Source organism: Thamnophis sirtalis, unplaced genomic scaffold (assembly GCF_051295495.1).
Source record: "Thamnophis sirtalis isolate CommonGarterSnake01/CBP01778 unplaced genomic scaffold, rThaSir2_p1.2 scaffold_3, whole genome shotgun sequence".
In the NCBI taxonomy this organism is placed as follows: Eukaryota; Metazoa; Chordata; class Lepidosauria; order Squamata; family Natricidae; genus Thamnophis; species Thamnophis sirtalis.
In genome coordinates this window covers 14413722-14436809 of record NW_028261383.1, presented here as the reverse complement: position 1 = coordinate 14436809, position 23088 = coordinate 14413722, and the positions used below count along the sequence as shown (strand labels likewise).

Here is a 23088-nt window from a genome sequence, read left to right as displayed (position 1 = left end):
CCTGCTCCGGACCGCTAATCCGGAAAGGTTCTATATTGACCAAGCGGTTGGATTAGATGTCTTCTAATGTTGCTTCCAATTCTCTTATTCTATCTGCACTCCTCTAAGGCATTTATATAGGTAATCCTTGAGTTATGGTCCCAAATCAGCCCAGAATTCCCATCGCTAAGTGAAGTGGTCATTGAGTGATTTCCACCTGATTTTATGATCTTTTTAACCACAGTTGTTAAGTGAAGCTGGCTTCTAACATTGCTTGTTGGAAACTGGCTGGGAAGGACACGTGACCCTGGCATACAGCAACTGTATGTCATAAAGTACATGTTTGTTGCCAAACAGTTGAATTTTGATCATGTGACTGCAGGGATGCTGCAATGAGCCTAAGTGGCAGGACAACTGTACCTCTGTGAGCATTTCCTATTGTTCTAGTTTAGGTGATAGACATCCAGGTGTCCCATCTCCCTCTGGCCAATTCAGTGGAGGAAGGGTGAATTTTGCAGACGCTGCTTACAATCAACATTACCTTGCAGTTAAAAATGGAGCAATTTGGTGCACTTGAGCCAAACGTCAAAAGCCAGGGTGGCATAGTGGTTAGAATGTAGTATTGCAGGCTAATTCTGCCAACTGCCAGCAGTTTGATCCTGGCTGGCTCAAGGTTGACTCAGTCCCCCATCCTTCTGCGGTCGGTAAAATGAGGACCCAGATTGTTGGGGGTAAGAGGCTGACTCTGTAAACCGCCTAGAGAGGGCTGTAAAGTACTGTGAAGCGGTAGTTAAGTCTAAGTTCTAGTGCTTCACATCGCATCTTGCCAGCCTGACATTTGCAACAGGGGGAGAGGAAAGATTGGAACATGGAGGGTTAAGGACAGAGGGGATTAGGAGTGAAGCTGTGCTGGCCCAATCCAACACAAGGTCAAAAAAATGCAGAGATGGAGAAGGTGTAAACACAGGTCCCATTTCTTAAACAACTTGAGAAGTTCTAATTGGACATTGATTGATAACAGAGTAGCCAGAGAAAAAGAGGAACTTAATTATATGTTTTTCGTACCAAGCCAATAGATTTTGCCTTTCTACATCTGTAATCACTTTGTGCTTCATAAAGTATACGCTACTTTAATAATGGGCCAGGAGTCTTTTTTTTTTTTTTTTGCTAACTAACTTAAGTGGGATGGATGACAATTGCTATTTGTGCAGAAGTGTTTTAAGTTCCTCTTATTACTGCAGTTTTTTACATAAAATAGTGATTGGGGGGGAGGGGGGAGTTTACAAATTTAGACCTAATTACCCATTTTTGCTCTTCATCTCTTAAGGTGATGAATGGAGAATCAGGGATAAAAGCAAACCAAATACAAACCAAAGATTTCACCTAGAAGGGAAGCCGTACAGATGCTCGGAATGTGGAAAGGCCTTCGCGACGAAGACGAATCTTACCACGCACAAAACAACCCACACGGCTGACCGCCTGCATAAATGCCTGGAGTGCGGAAAGTGTTTCACCCAAAGCGCACAACTGAGCAGGCATCAAAACACTCACACGGGGGGGAAACCGTACAAATGCCCGGATTGTGTGAAAAGCTTCGTTTGGAAGGCAAATTTAGAGAGGCACCAGGGGACCCACACAGGGGAAAAGCCCTTTAAATGCTTGGAATGTGGAAAAAGGTTTGTGGAGAGTTCGGCCCTGATTACGCACCAAATGATTCATATGGAGGAGAAACCGTACAAGTGTTTGGAGTGCGGGAAGTGCTTCTCATCGAATATGCACCTAAGCGTGCATCAGAGAACGCACACAGGGGAGAAACCATACAAATGTTTAGAGTGCGGAAGGAGCTTCAGCGAGAGCAGCAATCTAGCTTCCCATCGCAGGACGCATAGTGGGGAGAAACCCTCCAAATGTTTGGAATGCGAAAAGTGTTTCAGTTCAGAAAGACACCTCAGGGTCCATCAAAGAACCCATATAGGCGATAAACCCTACAAATGTTCAAAATGCGGAAAGAGTTTCCGCATGAGCAGTAACCTTGCCTCCCACCAGAGAATTCACACCGGCGAGAAACCCTACCGATGCGCAGAGTGTGGCAAATGTTTTACTCGCAGTTCCGATCTTGTCAAACACCGACAAATTCACACGGGGGAGAAGTCGCATGAATGCCCCGCGTGCGAAAAACGTTTCACTTGCCGTTCAGATCTCCTGAAGCACAAAAAAATTCACACCGGTGAGAAGCCTCATAAGTGCTCCGAATGCGGGATAGGCTTCGCTCGCAGCTCGGACCTGATCAAGCATAAAAAAATCCACACGGGAGAGAAGCCCCATAAGTGTCTGGAATGTGGGAAGGGCTTCATCACGAGGACCAAACTGAGCCTGCACAAGCGAAACCACACAGGAGAGAGGCCGTTTCCATGCCAGGAGTGTGGCAAGTCTTTTATTCAAGTCGCCCAGCTGAACCGGCATCAAAAAACTCATACCGGAGAGAGGCCATATAAATGTTTGGAATGCGGCCAAAGCTTCACGCAGAGTTATTCTCTTACTACCCATCAGATCACGCACACGGGGGAGAAACCGTACAAATGCTCGGCGTGTGAAAAATGCTTCAGTTCGAGCACGCACTTACGGAGGCATGAAAGGACACACACAGGAGAAAAGCCGCATCAGTGCTTGGACTGTGGAAAGTGCTACAGTGAGCGGGCCGAACTAAGCCGACATCAGAGATCGCACAGTGAGAAGAAGCCGTATCAATGTCTGGAATGTGGGAAAAGCTTCACGCAGAGTTCTTCTCTGATTACCCATCAGACCACGCACATGGGAGAGAAGCCGTATAAGTGTCTGGAATGCATGAAGTGTTTCAGTTCAAACACACACTTGCGCAGACACCAACGGACCCATACGGGGGAGAGGCCCTACACATGCGCAGAATGCGGAAAGTGCTTCACTTCCAACGCACACCTCTGTCGCCACGAGCGAACCCACACCAGGGAGAGACCGTTCAAATGCCCAAAGTGTGGGAAGAGTTTCAACGTCAGCAGCAACCTCGCCTCTCACCAGAGGATTCATACCGACGAGAGACGCTACAAATGCGCAGAGTGTGGGAAAGGCTTCCTTCGCAGCTCTCACCTAATCATACACGAGAGGATTCACCGCGGAGAGAAGCCGTATAAGTGCGCGGAGTGCGGGAAGTGCTTCATTACGAAGATCAACCTCAGCACCCATGAAAAAAATCACACGGGGGAGAAATCATACAAATGCCTGGAGTGCGGGAAGTGTTTCAATTGGAACGCGCACCTCAGTACCCACCAGAGAACCCACACGGGGGAGAGGCCTTACACGTGCTCTGTGTGTGGGAAAAGTTTCAGCGTGAGCAGCTCACTCGTGACCCATCAGAGAATTCACACCGGGGAGAAGCCGTACAAGTGCTTGGAATGTGGCAAGTGCTTCAGTTCAAACACACACCTTCGCAGGCATGAAAGAACACACCTCAAAGGGAGGCTGGTCAGTGCATGCTGATAAGTGGGATGAGAGGATAATGTTCAGGAATCACTAAATTCTTACCAGAAATACAGAAAAGGCTCAACTCTCCGATTGCTGTTTTAAAACTGCATGTGGTGGTACTGCATAAAAAAGATCAAGTCTCTTTCAAATTAAGCTCAAAGCTATGGATTTCCCTGCAGTAAGGTATGGCTGTGAGAGCTGGACCATAAGGAAGACTGAGCGCCGAAGAATTGACACTTTTGAATTGGGGTGTCGGAGAAGACACTTGGACTGCAAGGAGATCAAACTGAAGGAAATCAACCCTGATTGTTCTTTGGAAGGACAGCTACTGAAGCCGAAGCTCAAATACTTTGGCTGCTAAATGAGAAGACTTTCAAATAAGAAGAGAGAAGAGTGGAAAAGTGACATTAGGAAAGACTGAAGGCCAAAGGAGAAAAGGAGAGCAGAAGATGAGATCGTTTGATAGTGTCAAAGGGAAAGAAATCAAAGACCTCAGTGCTATAACGTTTTAGCAGATTGTGGAATGATGATGCAATATCTTTGTTTCAGGCCTTTGACAATGAACCACACTATGTTATGATTTGCAAGCTCGTTCAGCATCGCCTGGATAACAAACTTCATAAGCTAGGTTGAAAATGATCTTGTATCTATCATGTTCATCAACCTTCAAGATAGGCATCCTTCATAATCAATATATTAGTAAATCATTTGATGTGACTTTAAAACAGGAAATTCTAACTGTAGACTATTGCTAGAATGGTTTATAACCTGTGAATGGCATACTAACTCTACTGTTGTGCATTATTTCAGCCCTATTTTAAGTATATTGTCCAGTTGTTGGAAATGCATTTTAAACAGTGGATATAACAGAACAGAATAACAGAGTTGGAAAGGACCTTGGAGGTCTTCTAGTCTAACTAGTCCAAATACGGTGTTCCCTGAACTTGGTGTTTTCTTGCAGATGTTTCATTATCCAAACAAGGTAACATCATCAGTGCAATAATCCTCATATAATGTGGATACATAACATCACATTCAGAGGTGGAGAATAAAGTTCACCAGGAGAACTGGACATGTGGTTCCCTTAAGAAAGAAAGCAAAAGGAACTTGGTGTACTCACTCTTCAGAAGTTGGGTAGATATGATGGCCCTCTTCAGATACTTGAAAAGAGTTTATTTAAGGATAGGATTTGTTGTCCATGGAACAGGTAGCCTTCAGAAGTTATGGGAGTTCCACAGAGGTGAAATCCAGAGGTGAAATCAGAGGTTCTGACAGGTTCTGGAGAACTGGTAGCGGAAATTTTGAGTAGTTCAGAGAACCAACAAATGCCACCTCTGGCTGGCCCCAGAGTAGGGTGGGAATGGAGATTTTGCAGTATCGCTCCCCCACCCGGCCCATTAAGCCATGCCTGCCAAGCCACGCCCACAGAACCGGTAGTAAAAAAAAATTGAATTCCACCACTGGAGTTCCATCACTGGAGGTTTTTAAGAAGAAATTAGGCAGCCATTTGTTTGGAATGGTAGAGGGTCTCCTGTTGAGCAAAGGGTTGAACTAGAAAATCTCCAAGGTGTCAGATTTCCAAAAGATGCCCTAATAGATTCATGAGCCTTGAGCCAAGTTTCAAAAGAAAACCAGTCTTTTATTAGGAACACCATTTCGGCAATACCAAATGCAATCAGATCTGAGCCTCATATGAATTATGATTGAACTTTACCCCCGTTCCTTCCCTCCCCTCAGTCTGTGTCATAAATCACATTCTCCAACGAGATGCCCCCTCACAAGCCTGCTGTAGTAATCTGACTCTAGCCGAAGGTATACGTGGAATGCGCTCCCCCCCTCCTTCCTCACTATGGCAACTGAGTTGACACAAGGTCCCTTCCAACTCTTGTTAGTTTGTTATCACAAATATGAAATGATTTTCCTCAGTATTGCTTATACCTGTGATGGCAAATCTATGGCACGCATGCCCAAAGTGGCATGCGGAGCCATTTCACCTGGCACGTGCATCGTCACCCTTTCCTCTTCCGGGCTTCTGGTGCTGTGCGCACGGTGATCAGCTGGCCTTTATGCATGCAGCAGTGCCGGAAACTGGAAGAGCTGGTCTTCCTTTTTCCAGCGTGAACGTGCATGCCAGCCACCTGATCATCACATGCACATGTGCGCCAGTAACCGGAAGATTAGCTGGCCACTGCATATGCATGTGCCAGAAACTGGAAGTTCATTTTACACCCCGTGGGCTATATGTGGCCTTTTCACTATCCCTGTCCAGCTTGTGGCAGGTACGAGTGTGAGAGGGGGGGAGGAGGGAGGGAGAAAGAAAGAATGACCTTCCACAACACTGCTAGTTGCTCATGTGACCCTACGGGAAGAAATATCCATCTGGTTCAGTTCCAAGCGAGGAGAAAGACACTGGAAACACGGAGGCTGATTGGAAAGATGGTTTAATGACGAAGCAGAACCACCAAGCACATGGTTCTCTGGTGCAGCTGAACACATGGAGTTGAAAGTGGGCGGCTTTTATACCTTCTCTGGGCTTTGTATTTGAGCTTCCTGTTCCTGTGCAAGAACATGTGTTCTATTGGGTGTCGTAGTGGTTATGTAGGGGTTATAGCTGGCTCTATTGTCTGAGCTCCCAGGTATGGTGGAAATTTGCTGGGGATGATACAGTGAAGGCACCTGTGTTCTGAAAGGGTATCCCCAATTCCTATTGTGGCTTAATGGTTTTTCCCTGTATTGGATCTTGGGTGATGGCTGCTTCTAATCCTACCATTCTGCTTTACAGTTTCAAAATATCCTGCCTTGAATGGATTACCAAATCTGTATTTCTAAAAGCTGGCCTTAGCATCTCCTGAGGCTCTTAAGAAAGACTCTCCAAGAGCATGTTTCTTCATTTCTCCTTTAGGGAAATATAACATTTTGCCTTTTTAATATTTCCCAAAATATTTCGTTCTTCCCTCAACCTCTTGGTAAAACTAATTGCACACCCTTTTTAAATGTTACATGGACTTTCCAGGAATCCTAAATATTTGATATAGGGCACATGGTTTGGATCCTTTAATACCAGAGATTAACACTTCCACTGTGTGGTATTATTATACTGTTCTGACCACATAAGAACTTAAAAATCGGTTTATTTCAACGTAATACACTTCCTCTCAGCATTTGTATATCAAATTAGCTGATAACCCGGTATTGCCCAGGTATTTATTTATAGGGGGAAAATGTCCAGGCCAAACGTAATTTCTAATGTTGGATTTTCTCCCTTACTAGGGGAGCCCCCTTGTGGAGTACTGTGAAGCCGTTACCATGGCAACTCCACTGCACTATACAGTAGAAGCCATTTTACGCAGTACAGCAGAAGCCATTTTAAGGCACAACAGGCTGTATCTTAACAGAACACACACCTTGAGGGGTGTTAGAGGTGTCTTACCCCAATATTTTTTCCAGAGAGTAAGACATCTGTGTACCAAGTTTTGTTGAAATTGCTCAAGGCATTCCAGAGTTATGCTGGAACATATATACACACATAGCCATTTTTAGATGATAGATAGATGATAGATAGACAGACAGACAGATAGATGTAATTGACACCCCTTCTCGACTAAAAAACTCAGCATAAAATTTAATAGAGGCCTTGAAATGATTTTTGTATTCAGTTAAACTTGGAATTATTCTACACTAATGTTTTAAGGATCCATATTCGGGAGTTGACCAACTGCTCAAGAGGAAGGCTAGCAAAGAAAAAAAAATATTTAAAAAGGAAAAATTAAAGCTCCTCTCACTGAGCATTCATGGCCCCAAAATAATGAAACTGGAAATCTCCAAGGAAGAATCACCTATTTCCAGTTTTGTTCCAGAGTGGCTCTAATTTCAACACACAACTTTTAGGTTCCAGCGATGGCATCTCACTTTCAAGATGAATAGATATTGATTCATAGATTTTAGTCTAGTTCTGGCGGCGGGAGGGGGAGACAGTGGTACCATATTCACCTGAATGGCGGACAGCCTCCCATCAAGAGTTTCCTGCCTCCGTTATGAGATTTTTCAGTACATTTCTCGCCTATTTAAAAGCTAAATTACTAGGGATAAATCTATATATATAAAAGCCAAATATCAACCACTCATCGCAAAATCTCCAGGACCGTAAAGCCTACAAACTTGAAATTTGACACATATGTTCCTCTTGGCTTCTAAGTGCTCGCTAAGAAAGGATTTTTCAAAATGACCATACTGGTCATCGGGCTACGTGAGTAGCTGGCCGGTGCAAGCACATGCGCCTGCAGGTATGGCCCCACTCATGAACATTGTGGCAAAGATCGCGGGAGCTCGTAGCCCCACTTACATGAGCATTGTGGCAAGTGCTCCTAGCCAGCCTCGCAACCCCATTCACAAGCATCATCGCAGGAAGTCTCCCCATTTGCGTAACTGTCGTTGTGAGTGCTCATGGCGCCACTAATGCACAAGCATCATTGCAGGCGCTTGTGGCCCCATTCATACAAGATTTATTACGGGCACATGCAGTCCTCACGCAGGCACACACAGTCCATTCATGTGAGCGTCACCACGAGTATCGTGGATACTAGTGGTGGGATTCAAATAATTTAACAACCAGTTCTCTGTCCTAATGACCATCTGGGTAGGTGGGGCTCGGTGGTCATGTGACTGGGTGGGCGTGGCCAACTCAAGGTCACTCAGGTCGATGGGCGCTTCGCCTTAGCTGTTGCAATGTAATAAGGGTTAACCGGAGAGGCAGTTTCTGTAAGCAGGGCAATAAAGATTAGGCTAGAAACAACACCAGAATGTTTCCTTCCTGCCTTCCTTACAGGATTAGCCCTGTAAAGTGGAAGAAAACAAAAGGAAATTTCGTCCAACAATCGGTTCTCTGAACTACTTAGAAAGTTACCAACCGGTTCTCCTGAATAGGTGCGAACTGGCTGAATCCCACCACTGGTGGATACTCACAGCCCCACTCATGCACTCATCAGGGGTGCTTACAGCTCCACTCACACAAGTGTCATTGCTGGCACATGCAGCCTCACCCGCGCAGGCACTCGTAGCCCATTCACATGAGTGTTGCCACGAGCTTCATGGGTACTCATGGCCCCACTCACACAAGCATCATCGCATGCATTTGTCGCCCCATTTGCACAAGCAGCATTGCGGGCACACACAGCCCTACTCACACAGTGGAGCCCATTTGCATGGGCATCGCCACTAGCATGGCAGGTACTCGCAGTCCCACTTCTGAAAGCATTGTTGGGGACGCTCACAGCCCCACTCTCACAAGCATCATCGCTAACGCTTGTGGTGCCACTCGCGTAAACATCATCACGGGTGCCCACACCCCCCACTTGCACAAGCGTCATTGCGGGTGCTTGCAGCCCTACTCACATGGGCATTCACAGCCCCACTCGCACAAGCTACAGGTGTTTGCCTCCCTCTCCCACAAATCATCCCCTCTCTCCCCACTCTGGGCTGCCAACCTGGAAAATGTGGGGAACTCTGCTGTAAACCTTGGTGAGTCCTATACAGGCAGTTGCCAAGCTCCTAAATTTTGACCACGTGACAGGGGGACCCTTCAGGGTCACTAAGCCTGAGGACTGATAAATCACTGTTTCTAGTGCCATCACAACTTTGAGTGGTCAGTAAACGAATAATTGTAAGCCGAGGACTGCCTGGATTGGAGTGTATTGTACTCTACTTTTTTTCCTTCTACTGTTAGTGTATTTTGAGGAACCTTCACTGGCCAAATGGATAAGAACAAAGAGCAATTCACACGATCCATTATCCAAAACAGAAACGTAAGGCTATTTTGTTATTTTACATTTAAACTGGCAATCTACCATGTTTCCCCGAATATACGACCTACCCCCAAAACAAGCCCTAGACCAATTTTCCCACCTGTGCCTAATATAAGCCCTACACACCCCAAATAAGCCCAAATTAAGCCCTGCCCACCCTGTGGTTGTACCGGTGGGCTGAGGTGCAAGCGTAAAAATTAAGCTGGGGGGGAGGGTGGAGCTGCCCCACCCACCCTGCATCCTGTCATCTGTTCACTGAGAAATGGAGTGCAGAACACTCCAAATTTCCTTCTGGATTAGATTTGTGCTGCAAATGGCTCTGGAAAGAACCATCATCCTGTGAAATGGGAGGACAATCTGAATTTAGGGAAGGGAGCCCCCAACCGCTGCTGCGAGGATCCTCACTCCAATACGCCGAGTGGATCCTTTGATGTGAATTAAGGTTCCTTTTCTCACTAAATCTCTTCCCACACACCACGCACTTGTACGGCTTCTCTCCGGTGTGCGTGAGGTGGTGGCGCAGAAGATGGGCTTTTTTACGGAAGTTCTCCCCACACTCAGAACATTTGAATGGCTTTTCGCCTGTGTGGATCCTTTGATGGGTGACAAGATTTGTACTCGTGCAGAAGCTCTTCCCGCACTCGGCACACACATAGGGCTTCTCGCCTGTGTGAATCCGGCGGTGCGAAGTCAGGCTGGTGCTGGTGCTAAAACTTTTACCACAGTCTGGACACATGTAGGGTTTTTCCCCCGTGTGGGTTCTTTGATGGAAAATAAGGCTGGCGTTTTGGGCAAAACTCTGCCCGCAGTCCAAGCAGGTGAACGGCTTCTCTCCCGTGTGAGTTCTCTGATGGGCCATTAGAGTCGAGCTGTGGCTAAAGCTCCTCCCGCACTCCAGGCACCGGAAGGGTTTCTCCCCGGTGTGAGTTCGTTGGTGCAACGTCAGGTTTGTGTTCTGGCTGAAACTCTTCCCGCATTCCGAACATTTGTACGGTCTCTCCCCTGTGTGGACTCTCAGGTGGGACGTCAGTTGTGACCGATGGCTGAAACTTTTCCCGCACTCCCCGCACGCGTAGGGCTTCTCGCCTGTGTGGATTCGCTGGTGGCGGACCAGTGTGGTCTTCTGGCAGAAACTCTTTCCGCACTCCAGGCAAGTGTACGGCTTCTCCCCAGTGTGAATGCGCTGGTGGGTGATGAGGGCCGCGCTCTGACAGAAGCTCTTCCCACATTCCAGGCAGGCGTAGGGCTTCTCCCCCGTGTGAATCCTCTCGTGCCTTATCAGCCCTTTCCTCTGGGAGAAGCTTTTCCCACAGTCAGGACACTTAAAGGGTTTCTCCTCTTTGTGGGTTTTCAAATGTGCGTTGAGACTCAACTTGCAGCTGAAGCTTTCCCCGCACACCAGGCCCTGGCTGCTCCTTTTCCTGTTGCATTTGGTTTCTAGAACTGGGAATTTACAGGTGGAAGCATCCCGAAAAACAGGGGATGGAGTCGTCCTCTTTTTTTTCTCTTCCACCTTCCAGCTCTGCTTTTCCTCTTCCTTATCCACAGCCTTCTCTAAAAACAGTCCATTGATTTTTTCCTCTGTTTTGGCCTTCCAGCTGTCCCCGGCTGGAACAAAGAGAGAAAGGTGTTAAAAAGGGATGGAGTGTCATCATGCAACCACAAACTCCACCTTCACATTTGGATAATCCTGGCAGATGAAGTCCATGCATCAAAATCGGAATCAAAATCACGTGATGCATTAGTACCACTTTATAAAGTAAGATCCCCCACCTGGAATACGACATCCAGTTTTGGTCACCACATTACAAAAAAGATGTTGAGACTTTGGAAAAAAGTGCAAAGAAAAGCAGCAAAGATGATTAAGGGCCTGGAGACTAAAACATATGAAGAATAGTTGCAGGATTTGGGTTTGGCTAGTCTAGAGAAAAGAAAGACTAGGTGGGTGATAGCAGTATTCCAGTATTTGAGGGGCTGCCACAAAGAAGAGGGGGGTCAATTTATTTTCCAGAGCACCAGAAGGCAGGACAAGAAACAATGGATGGAAACTAATCAAGGAGACAGATAATCTAGAACTAAGGAAAAACTTCCCAACAATGAGGATGATTAACCAATAGAACAGCTTGCCTCCAGAAGTTTTGGGTGCTTTTATCTCTGGAGGTTTTTAAGAAGAGACCGAACAGTCGCTTGTCTGACATGATATAGAATCTCCTGCTTCAGCCAGGGGGCTGGACTAGAAGACCTCCAAGGCCCCTTCCAGTTCTATTCTGATTCATCTTAAAAGTTGACAAACAATGAGAAACAATGCTCAAGCTAGAGAGCCAAGGTGGCGCAGTGGTTAGAGTGCAGCACTGCAGGCTACTTCAGCTGACTGCAGTTCTGCAGTTCGGCTGTTCAAATCTCACCAGCTCAAAGTTGACTCAGCCTTCCATCCTTCCGAGGTGGGTAAAATGAGGACCCGGATCATTGTTGGGGGCAATAGGCTGACTCTGTAAACCGCTTAGAGAGGACTGAAAGCCCTATGAAGCGGTATATAAGTCTAACTGCTATGCTATGAAGAATATGCAGTTTTAAAGTGTTGGGGACTGGTTTCACATGCTTCCTACAATAATTCCAGATATTATATCTGGGGGGGCGGGGTCTGTGAGATCTGGCCACTTTTGTTGGAATGAGGAATGCAGCAGCCTGACGTTACACGAGCAAGTGATATCATTCATATGAAGGGGTGAGTTTGCAATGCAATTACGTTTTGAACAACCTGACTCTCTTACAAAACCAGCCACCCATCATCTCCCTCCATCCACAGATGCTGCTGGATGTTGGGATCTCTGGTGAAAAAAATTCCTAAGAATAGAACAAGTCCTTCGTGATCAAGGCAACTCCCCTGCCAGGTAAGTAGTGGATTGGGAAAGAATTTGGAACACAAATTATAAACTAACACGATCAGCAGCACTTTAAAAAAATATATACAAAATGTTTTATCGTTGGCATTTATCACCAACAAGATTGGCTAAAATGTACCCAAACATGAAGCCGACCTGCTGGAAGTGTAAAAAAGTACAAGGGACCTATTATCACATATGGTGGACCTGCCCGGAAACACAAAAATGTTGGATAAAAATTTGGAAATGGGTGCAAGAAATTACAGGAGAACAGATAAAATACAAACCCGAAATCTTTCTACTGGGAATAATCAAAGGGAAATATACAAAGAAAACTAAGTACATATTAACACATCTGCTAACTACAGCTAGAATAGCATTTGCTGGAAACAAAACAATACCCCCTCGGATGAATTAGTGATTAAAAAAAACTTTGGATTGTGCAGAGATGGACAAATTAACACTGAAATTAAAAGATAAAGATAAAGAAGAGTCAGAATATTATGAAATTTGGAACAATTGGTACAAATGGCTGCAAAACAAGAATAACATTAATTAAGCCAAAAAATTATATATAAATATATATAGAGAGAACTGTGTATAAAGGTGTGTAAATATAGAAGCGAAATATTACATACATGTATAGGTATGATGACATAACAATGTTGATGTAATGACTGTAAGGTGTTGTAGAAGGGAAAAAATAATTTTAAAAATCTGCAAAAAAAAAAAAAAAAAAAAGAATAGAACAAGTCCTGAAAAAAGAAGTAGGCCTTTTGGCCTCATCCATTTGCTCCATCAAGGGCCCTCAAGAAACACAACTTACCCAGAAAAGCCAAATTTCCACAGTTGTCCTCCATCACTTCCACGTGGAGGGCTCGTTGGTCTGGATCCAGCAAGGCCCACTCCTCATCCGTGAAGTAGACTGCCACATCTTCAAAAGTCACCAGATCCTGAAGGACCAAAGGGAAGGACGTGAATTCTTTTAAAACCTATTTTCAGACCAGGGGGATAACGAGTCCATGGAGGTTCCCAATCATCCAGGCCATGGTTGTCCCAAAGGTGCTTTTTCAAGACTGGACTTTCTGGTTTTTCTTTGAAGACATTTCACTTCTCACGCAAGACTGAAAACTTTGACTGGATGGTGAGGAATGGAGGGATCAATACTCCTAGCAGACAGTTGGGTCATTTGCATTCTTTGAGAGAGTCATTGAGGCCACCTGGAGGCTTACCTGTGTCATCAGGGTCACCCGAGTAGTGCAAATGGGTGTGGAGCCTTCTTGGAACTGTTGAAAGGACTGTGTTGTAGACAGTGGTAATATTCAGCCGGTTCGGACCGGTTCAGATGAACTGGACCTGCCCACCCATCCGCCCCGGCACTATGCCGTTCTATTTTCCCCACATTTTCTAAGCCGCATGCATGTGTGCAAGCCACACGGGTGAGCAAAGCACGTGCGCAGAAGGCCACATGCAAACGTGGAAGGCACACATGCGCGCACACACATTTTCGGTACACGGCGAACCAGTGGTAAAATTATGGGAAACCCACCTCTGATTGTAGATCATCTATCTCCAGTCTACAACACAGTACAGTTCCGACAAGGCTCCACCCCCCATTTGCGCTGCTAAGGCGACCCTAACGACACAGATAAACCTCCAGGTGGCCTCAACGACTCTCTCAAAGAACGCAAATGACCGACTGCCTGCAGTTTTCAAGCACCCGAACCCAGATGAGCCTCTTGTAATCCGGTCTGGACAATAGTAACTGGTCCCATTAAACTATGGAGAGGGTGGAGACTTCAAATCCCTTGCTTATCTATTCAAGAGTCCTTCTCATACCTGAGGTGGTTCTTCGCCAGCTGTTTCTATTCCATTTCCATACGGGGGCCACCACGACTGGATCACAGGTGTCATCCCTTCACCTGTGGGGGGACACGGAAGGGATTTATCTTGGCTTTTTTTTCCCTTCAATTTTTTTTGTTTTTAATATGGATTTTGATCTATTTGTTGGATTATTGTACACTGCCTCGAAAGGTTTATAAATACAGTTAATGAAAAAGAAGCCATTCAAACTTTTGTCTCTGGTGAAACAAAGCAACTGTAAAAGGCTGCAAATTATCCCCCCCCCCAAAAAAATCTTTCCAGATTTCAAATAGAGGTGAGACAGGGATCTGAAGGAGAAATCCATCAAGGAAGGCCTTACCTTGACAAGAAGCAACCTGTTCAGGCTCCTCCTCCTCCACAATCCACCTGAAAAATGTTCTGGGTCTGATGCTCGAAGGAGTTTTCTCCTTCTCATTGGCCAAGTCTGGGAAATTCTCCTGAGCCTGGAAAAGAAGAGTAGAAAGTTCCCAGGTGAGAAAGGGACCATAAGGGATCACGGTGTTATTCTAAAGATTGCTGTTCTTTGCTCCTTGCAACTACAGATAGCCTTCAACTTACAACCATTGAAAGTCACAACAGCACCAAAACAGCAAGAGCAATAGCACTTATGTACCGCTGCATAGTTCTTTTACAGCCCTCTCTAAGCGGTTTATAGAGTCAGCCTCTTGCCCCCAACAATCTGGATCCTCATTTTAGCCATCTTGGAAGGATGGAAGGCTGACTCAACCTTGAGCCGGTCATGATCAGACTCTAGGCTGTGGGCAGAGTTAGCCTGCAATACTCCATTCTATTCACTGCACCACCAAGGAAGGGAAGGAAGTACAATAGCACTTAAATTTATATACCGCTTCACAGTGCTTTACAGCCCTCTCTAAGTGGTTTACAGAGTCAGCCTCTTGCCCCCAACAATCTGGGTCCTCATTTTAGCCATCTTGGAAGGATGGAAGGCTGAGTCAACCTTGAGCCAGTCAGGATTGAACTACCGAACTGCAGCTAGCAATCAGCTGAAGTAGCCTGTAGTACTGCATTCTAACCACTGCGCCACCTCATAAAAAGTGATTTATGTATATTTTCCCACACTTACAGCCATTGCAGCATCCCCATGATCACATGATCAAAATTCAGATGCTTAGCAATTGGTTCATATTTATGGCAGTTGCAATGTCTTGCGGAAATTGCCAATTGGGAATGTTAGGTAAGCTCCCCGTTGGGAGAGCGAGTATGTTCAGAGAAGCGTTGTGAGAGTTGTGTTGGAGAACACTCAAACCATCGTACAGAGACATTGCAGTTTCAATAGGCTTTTACTTTCGTGGACATAGAGGTACCTGAGTTCATCAAACAGTCCAAGTCATACACGCATAAGACAGTCAGTCATCAACGTTTTTCAGTTAAGGATAATCCAAATAACATAGTCCATAAACATACAAACAGTACACAAAGTTTGCTAGCAGTTGCAAAACTTACAATAGCTCACGGCACTCAGATCAGATCAGATCAGCCCAGCATCTAACGAACAGAGAGCTAACAGTTGTTCTGGCTCCCTCTTATGGCTGATTGAAGAAAACAGCAACCAATCACATTTTACAGTATGATTTAAAGAAACAGGTATAGCATTGTTACATGATTGCCAACCCAACCGTTAGATTTATATTCCTAGCAGGGAAGCCAGATTCACTTAACAACGGTGTTACTAACAATTGCAGTGATTCCCTTAACATGGCAAGAGAGATCAAAGAACAAGGGATCAAGGGACAAAACTCCCTTAGCAAACGTTTCACTCACCCGAGTACATTTTGGGCTCAATTGTGATCGTAACTGGATGACTACCTGCAATGGATCACCACGTTTTTCTCAGGATTGTGGCTACTTGCTCCTTGCAACTACAGATAATCTTCGACTTACCACCGTTTGTTTAGTGACCGTACAAAGTTACAACAGCACTGAAAAAAGGGATTCGTGGCCAGTTTTCACACTTATGACCATTTCAACATCTGCATTATCACATGATCAAAATTCAGCTGCTTGGCCACCCTGACTCATATTTATGACAATTGCAGTCTCCCGGGGTCATGTGATCCCTTTTTGCAACCTGCTGATAAGCAAAATCAGTGGCAAAGCCAGAGTCACTTAACAACTGTTCTGACTCCCCTCGTCCCACACCAACACACTCTCTGAGCCAAAGATAAGTTACGGCATTTAATTAACAGACAGACAGGTCCTTGGCAGCAAACCGACACAGATAAGCTTGGGCAGCAATCCAGCACAGATAAGCCATGGCAGCAATCCAGCCTGCCAAGCTCACGATCATGTTCTCCAACATTAGTTCCTGCGTTGACTTCTGCAAAAGGGGCGTGTGCACAAGCATTCCTTTTATAGTCTGGAGAGGAGCCTCATGACCACCAGCTGAGTGCAATTACCTCCTGTAATTGCGTAATTGTTCCTTATGCCTATTAGCTCTCCGGTGCCAGGCATCTAGGAACAACTCCCTTGGCTCCTCCCCACTGCTGACCTCCGGATCACACTCCCTTGTCTCCTCCCCACTGGTCCAAGGCTCAGGCGCCTCCTAGTGGCCAACCAGCCTCTCTGCGCCCTGCTCGGAGTCGGAACCCTGTCCAGGGTCCTCCACATCCTCCAGAGCCGACTCATAGGGCCCCTCGCTGTTGGAGTCTGGTGGCAGCTCCAACGGCTCCTGCTGGGGCCACAACAACAACCATAGTACCAACTTCACAATTGCAGTGATGCACACTCAGAAATGGAAGGACACTTTGATCCCCACAATGGGCAAATGGCTGCAAAGGTTGATGGAGTTAGCAGAGGTGGCTAAATCGACTAATTTGATTAAAGAAAAAGCACACTTATTTTTGTTTCTACCTGGAAACCGTTTCTGGACTTCGTGGTAGAAAAAAAATATGAAACTTTGATTTGGGGCTTTACCAATTAGATAGATATGGCGTCATGGAAATGGCTAGTGTAAAGTACTATGTAAGACTAAAAAAATGTGGTTTGATGTTATTGCCCTACGGGAGTTAGAAGGCAATGCCTTTTCTTTCTTCTTTCCCCTTCTTCTCCACACTTTTTATTTAGAATGGAATGGAATGGAATAGAATAGAATAGAATAGAATGGAATGGAATGGAATGGAATGGAATAGAATAGAATAGAATAGAATAGAATAGAATAGAATAGAATAGAATACCGTTGGAAGGACCTTGGAGGTCTTCTAGTCCAACCCAGTGCTTAGACAGGAAACCCTTCAGACAAATGATTATCCAACATCTTCTTTAAAACTTCCAGTGTTGGAACATCTACAACTTCTGGAGGCAAGTTGTTCCATTGATTAATTGATTAATTTCTCCTCAGTTCTAAGTTGCTTCTCTTCTTGATTAATTTCCATTCATTGCTTCTTGTCCTGCTTTGGAGAATAGCTGGACTCCCTCTTCTTTGTGGCAACCCCTGAGATATCGAAATACTGCTATCATGTCTCCCATATAATTTTATTAATTATAATAATAAATTAATAAAATTGTTATTAAAAACAATTGCAGTGATTCAGTTAACAACTGTGGCGAGAGAGGTTGAAAAAGGTTGGAGAACTGACTTAACAGCTGTCTTGCTTAGCGACGGAAATCCTGAGCTCACACTGTGGTCATAAATCGAGGAATACCTGGACCAGGATACTCACCTGCTGCTCTTCCTTTTCTTCAGCCTTACTCAGCAGGAATCCTTCGGCCAGGGCCACTGCCTGAGAACTGGTTTCCGGCCCACATTCTCGAAGCCAGCTCTCCATCTCTGGAGGAAGGACAGCGAGGAACTGCTCCAGGATCACCAAATCCAGAATCTGATTCTTTGTACGAAGCTCAGGTTGGAGCCACAGGAAGCAAAGATCACGGAGCTGGTTGAACACCTCTCGAGGTCCCCAGATCTCTGGGTAGCGGAAGTGCCGGAAGTGAAGGCATCGGGCATCCCCCATGTGGATGGACTCCCCTGGCATCATCTTAGCAGCCCCCAGCTCCACCTGGAGAGCATCAGAGTTCCTTCCTGCTTCTGGTCCAGCCAGATTTTGCTCCATTTTTGAATTGTTCCAGGGTAGATCCCATCAGGAGCAGGGGAGTGCAAATCTCTGAAACTTCTTCTTAAAGGAAACAGGGTCCAAAGCTATAAAAAGCCAGGGTGTAGCACATTCTCAAAGTGGTAAAGGATCTGGTAAGCAATGCCAGCTGATAACTGTGGCATCTTCTGGTGGAGAAACGTTAGACCTCAAAGAGCAAGTACCATAGAGATGATCACACCTGTAACAATAGAGAACAAAGCCATAAGCCTACTTTCCACAACTTGGGGCTTCCCAGATGTGCTGAACTGCAAATCTCAGAATACCTAGGAAGATGGAAAGGGAACGGGACAACTTACCACAGGCAACTTGTTGTAGCCTACTCACCATGGCCAACTAGATAAATCGCTGGATAAGTTGCCACGGCCAACTTGCCATGGGGTAACTCTGAGGGACAATTTAACAATTCTATTTAATTATTTAAAATAAATAAAAAAATTATTTTACTGTTTGCCATTTATGGTTCATTCTGTCCCTCCTTGCGCATCCTTTCTTTCATGATTCTATCCCACCATTTCTTTGTTATAATATGTAGTAACTCTTGTCCCACAGAGAGCTGTCGTGTGGTGAGATGGCCATGGCCAGGGGTCCTGCAGTGAATTGGCCGTGGCAAGTTGGTGGTAGCAATTGGCCGTTGCGAATTGTCATAGACCCAATGGAAAAACTTCCCATCTGGAGGGTATCAGCCTGGAGAAGGCTGAATTAATTTGATTGAGAAGCACTCAATTCAGAGCCCTTGTCAATATAGATATAGATATAGATATAGATATATAGATATACATACACACACAGAGAGAGAAATACAATACAATACAATACAATAGCAGAGTTGGAAGGGACCTTGGAGGTCTTCTAGTCCAACCCCCTGCCTAGGCAGGAAACCCTATACCATTTCAGACAAATGGCTATCCAACATCTTCTTAAAGACTTCCAGTGTTTGGGCATTCACAACTTCTGGAGGTAAGTTGTTCCACTGATTAATTGTTCTGTCAGGAAATTTATCCTCAATTCTAAGTTGCTTCTCTCCTTGATCAGTTTCCACCCATTGCTTCTTGTTCTACCCTCAGGTGCCTTGGAGAATAATTTGACTCCCTCTTCTTTGTAGCAACCCCTGAGATATTGGAACATACATACACACACACACGCACATGCACATTTTTCTTTTTTTTTAAGGCATTCCAAGTGTTATACAGGGAGTCCTCGATTTACAACATTTCCTTTAGTGGCCATCCAAAGTTGCAACGGCACTGGGAAAAGTGACTTTATGATCATTTTCCCACACTTACGACCGTGGCGGCATTCCCCTGGATCACATGATCAAAATTCAGATGCTTGGCAACTGATTCATATTTATGACTGTTGCGTCCCAAGGTTGCAGCACACTTGCTGAAGATAACGTGTCAGGCCCCTCCAGCAGCCGAATCAGAGCAGGGGGAGGAGGCGTGGGAGTCAGGGTCAGCATCAAGGCAACCTGAGAGCTCCGAGGGGGGAGAGGGAATGGAGCTGGCAGAGAGAGAGAGAAAGAAATGGAGCCTGGCCCATCCATCAGCCCTCAGATGGAGAGTCAACAGCCCCCAGGTCTGGAGGTCGCTGATGAGGAAGAGGAGGAACAACTGGTTCCAGTGCCTGATGCACGGATGTGCAGACAGCAGAGGAGAGGAGAGCAGTGGAAATCCATGGGCCGATCCTGGGGAAGGAAGAGCCACCGCTGCTAGCGAAGCCCCACCCGAGCTCTGGGGATGAAAGGCAGGGGGCAGAGATGAATAGATGTGGCAGACAACTATTGATCTTCCGGCCAGCCGGACTTGTTAGGCTGAGAGAGAAAAATTTTACCGGGGCTGCCGGCACTCCAAATAAAGGAATCTTTTGAGTTCCCTGCAGAGGGCTTGTTGTGTTTGGGAAGCTGGGTCAGAGCATAACATATGAAAAGACCAAGCGGATGGTTCATTGTCTGCACCCCCAGATGTTTAACACCAAAGACCACCTGCACAGGAAGGGACTCGAGCTTGAGTTAAACTTTCCTCCTCCATGGATTGCATTTCATTTTAAAAGGTGGTGGGTGGGCGGTGGGCTCGAGACCAAGAGTGCCAGATGTCTGGGAGAGGGTGGTCTTTTGGACCTCTTTGAATCCTCCAATGGTTCCCTCCTCCCTCCCTCCCCCTTGGGTCTCCATCCCTCCGCAGGCGTGGGCTCTCCATAGCTGCCCCCCTTCCTACTGCCTTCACCTGGCACCGCCATCCCAGGTAGCCTCCCTCCCCTCCCAGGGAGGAACTCACCAGGCATCCCTAGACAAAGACCCCTTTGCGGGGAGGGGGGGAGAAGGAGGGGCAAGACAGGACACAGGAGAGGAAACAGCTGGTTTCCCCTTCTCTTTCCTTCCTCTTGGCCTTTCTAGCCATCTCGCCTCTCTTGCTTTAACCTCTAAGAGGCGAGAAGGGGCAACATAGCAGCTCAGGCTGGATCTTACGCCCACCCCTTCCTGCTGGCCCTCTGTACTTTATTTAACTAAGTAAAAACAAGTTAAGATTTTAATTTACTTCTTTGCATTCTTATCAACGGTGGGCCTCCCCAAAAGTCCCTGTCCAGATACGCTCCATGTATCCCTTCCTTGGGGAGGAGACTTTCTGATTTTGTGTCAGGGAACAACACTGTGGAAGTGTGTAGTGAAAGAAATGCTGGGGGAAATGGGGAAACCCCACACCACCCAAAGCATGCTGCTGTGTTACTGATGGGAGAACCATCTAATGTAGTGTGTCTCAGCCTCCACCACTTTAAGACGTGTGGACTTCATCTCCCAGAATTCCCAGCTGAATTCTCAGCTGGAATTCTGGGAGATGAAGTCCACACAACTTAAAGTGGCCGAGGTTGAGAAAGACTAATCCAGTTTGCAAAGACATATTGGACTAAGATTCATATTCTCACAGTGAATGTAAAGATAAAACCAGAAACCTTGCTTACGAATTGAGCCCATTTATGTTGCTAAGTGAGACATTTATTAAGTGAATTTTGTTGCATTTTACAACTTTTCCCGCCACCTTTGTTAAGTGAATGACTGCAGTTCTTAAATTAGTCAAATGGCTGTTAAGTGAATCTGGTTGACTTTGCTTGTCAGAAGGTCACAAAAGGGGATCACATGACCCAGAACCCTGCAGCCATCATAAATGTGAGTCGGTTGCCAAACATGTGGATGTAAATCATGTAAGTGGTCGTAAGTGTGAAAAAGGTCACTTTTTTCAGTGCCATCATAACTTCGGTCACTAAATGAACTGTTATAAGGACTACCTGTACTTCAGAAGCGAAGGCCCTATCAGAAGAATAATTTCGGGTCCCAACCCAAACCGACGTTATGTAGGAATAAATAAAAATTAAATCCAAACAGCTGTGAGGAAAGGAGAATGATTCATTCCCCAGAGCCAAGAAATTTGCCTTATGGGGGCAGCTGCAGAGAAAATGGGGTACATAGGAATTGTTTTATAAGGGGAGCTTGTCCTGGGTGTGGACATGTCTAGGTCCTGATTTTAGGGTGACCCCAGAGGCGTATGGGATCCCAGAGAAGGAGTTGATTAAATCAAGTGATGTGGACTGAGTCTCTTCAGTTGAATCCTGTTATGTTGACATTGCATTTTGTGTGTCTGCTTGTGTGTGTTTACCTATTTTTACCGTTTGAAATAAGTGTTTAATTAATTCTTCTGCTTGAGTAAGTTTAAAGGATGTCAGAGGCTGTAAATCAGTAACTTTACGGAGACCTGATTTGGATCAATTAACACATCATTCCCTTTACAATATTTCTAACACAGCTGTAATGTTTATAGCTTCTTCCCACAGGTCCCAGAAGGGCTGGTTCATCTCAAAGATACCTATTATCTCTCATTACAGGAGAGAACCCCACTGAAGTCAATTTGGCTTACATTTTATGATTATATTACTTAGTTGTTTATATGCACACTGAGAGCGTATGCACCGGAGGCAAATTCCTTGTGAGTGTCCGATCAGACTTGACCAATAAAGAATTCTATTGCTATTCTATTCTCAATTTATTCTATTCTATTATTCTATTCTATTATTCTATTCTTTATATTATTCTCTTCACTCTTCTCTTCTTAATCCTATCCTATTCTATCCTATCCTGTCCCATCCTATCAGAGGTGGGTTCCTACCAGTTCGCACCAGTTCGGTAGAACCGGTTCGTCAAATATACCGAACCGGTTAGAAGAGGTTCCACCAGAAAGCAGGCCACACCTACAGAAGAGGTTCCAAAAAATTTTGAAACCCACCACTGACACACACACAGACACACACACAGAAAGAGAAAGAAAGGAAGAAAGAAATAAAGAAAAAAAGAAAAAAAGAAAAAGTGAGAGAGATGAAAGAAAAAAAGGAAAAAGGGACAGAGAGAAAAGGAAGGAAAGAGAGAGAGAGAGAGAGAAAGAAAGAAAGAAAGAAAGAAAAAAAGAAAGAGAGAAAGAAAGAAAGAAAGAAAGAAAGAAAGAAAGAAAGAAAGAAAGAAAGAAAGAAAGAAAGAAAGAAAACACATGGCCGGCAAGCCACTCCCACCAGGTCACATGGCCAGCAAGCCACTCCCACAAAGGAGGCCACACCCACAGAGTAGGTTCGAAAAAATTTTGAAACCCACCACTGCATTTGCTAGACTGCATTGTACAATACGTAAAATCAGTCTTTACCCTTTTTCAAGCAGGAAATGCAGCAGAGACGTCCCAAAGATGCTTTTTCAAGAGTGAACTAGACTTTCTGGTTTTTTCTTTGAAGTCGTTTCTTTTCTCATCCAAGAAGCTTCTTCAGCTCTGAAGAGTTGAAAGTCCAAACGCCTCTTGAAAAAGTACTTTATTTATTTCGTCAACTATGAATTAGATAACAGATATAAGTCTAGACATGATGATGAATACATGAAATGGGTATGAATAAAAGGGAAGGACAGGG

At 45.3% G+C, this 23088-nt stretch overlaps 2 protein-coding genes across 2 annotated transcripts in view; one reads left to right on the top strand and one right to left on the bottom strand.

Annotated features, from left to right (window-relative positions):
- The window catches only part of LOC106544840 (uncharacterized), a 45616-nt gene that overhangs the window by 5918 nt on the left and 16610 nt on the right, over positions 1 to 23088 (top strand). Inside the window, 1 exon segment of the mRNA XM_087708001.1 lies at positions 1307 to 3477. Within this exon segment, the coding sequence (XP_087564127.1) occupies positions 1307 to 3477 (2171 nt within the window).
- Positions 8948 to 18536, bottom strand: LOC106551312 (uncharacterized). Its single transcript, XM_087711248.1, has 5 exons — positions 17725 to 18536; positions 14364 to 14487; positions 14000 to 14082; positions 12987 to 13113; positions 8948 to 10886 (listed from the first exon to the last, which is right to left on the bottom strand). The coding sequence occupies exons 1-5, from the start codon at positions 18109 to 18111 to the stop codon at positions 9523 to 9525; spliced, it is 2085 nt and encodes a 694-aa protein (XP_087567374.1). The 5' UTR covers positions 18112 to 18536; the 3' UTR covers positions 8948 to 9522.

Excerpts from the sequence above, each read along its gene's own strand:
- LOC106551312 (XM_087711248.1), bottom strand. The coding sequence starts at position 18,111 with ATGGAGCAAAATCTGGCTGGACCAGAAGCAGGAAGGAACTCTGATGCT. Across the intron at positions 13,114-13,999 it reads CTGGCGAAGAACCACCTCAG|GATCTGGTGACTTTTGAAGA; the intron begins GTATGAGAAGGA and ends TTGGTCCTTCAG. Across the intron at positions 10,887-12,986 it reads TGGAAATTTGGCTTTTCTGG|CCGGGGACAGCTGGAAGGCC; the intron begins GTAAGTTGTGTT and ends TCTTTGTTCCAG.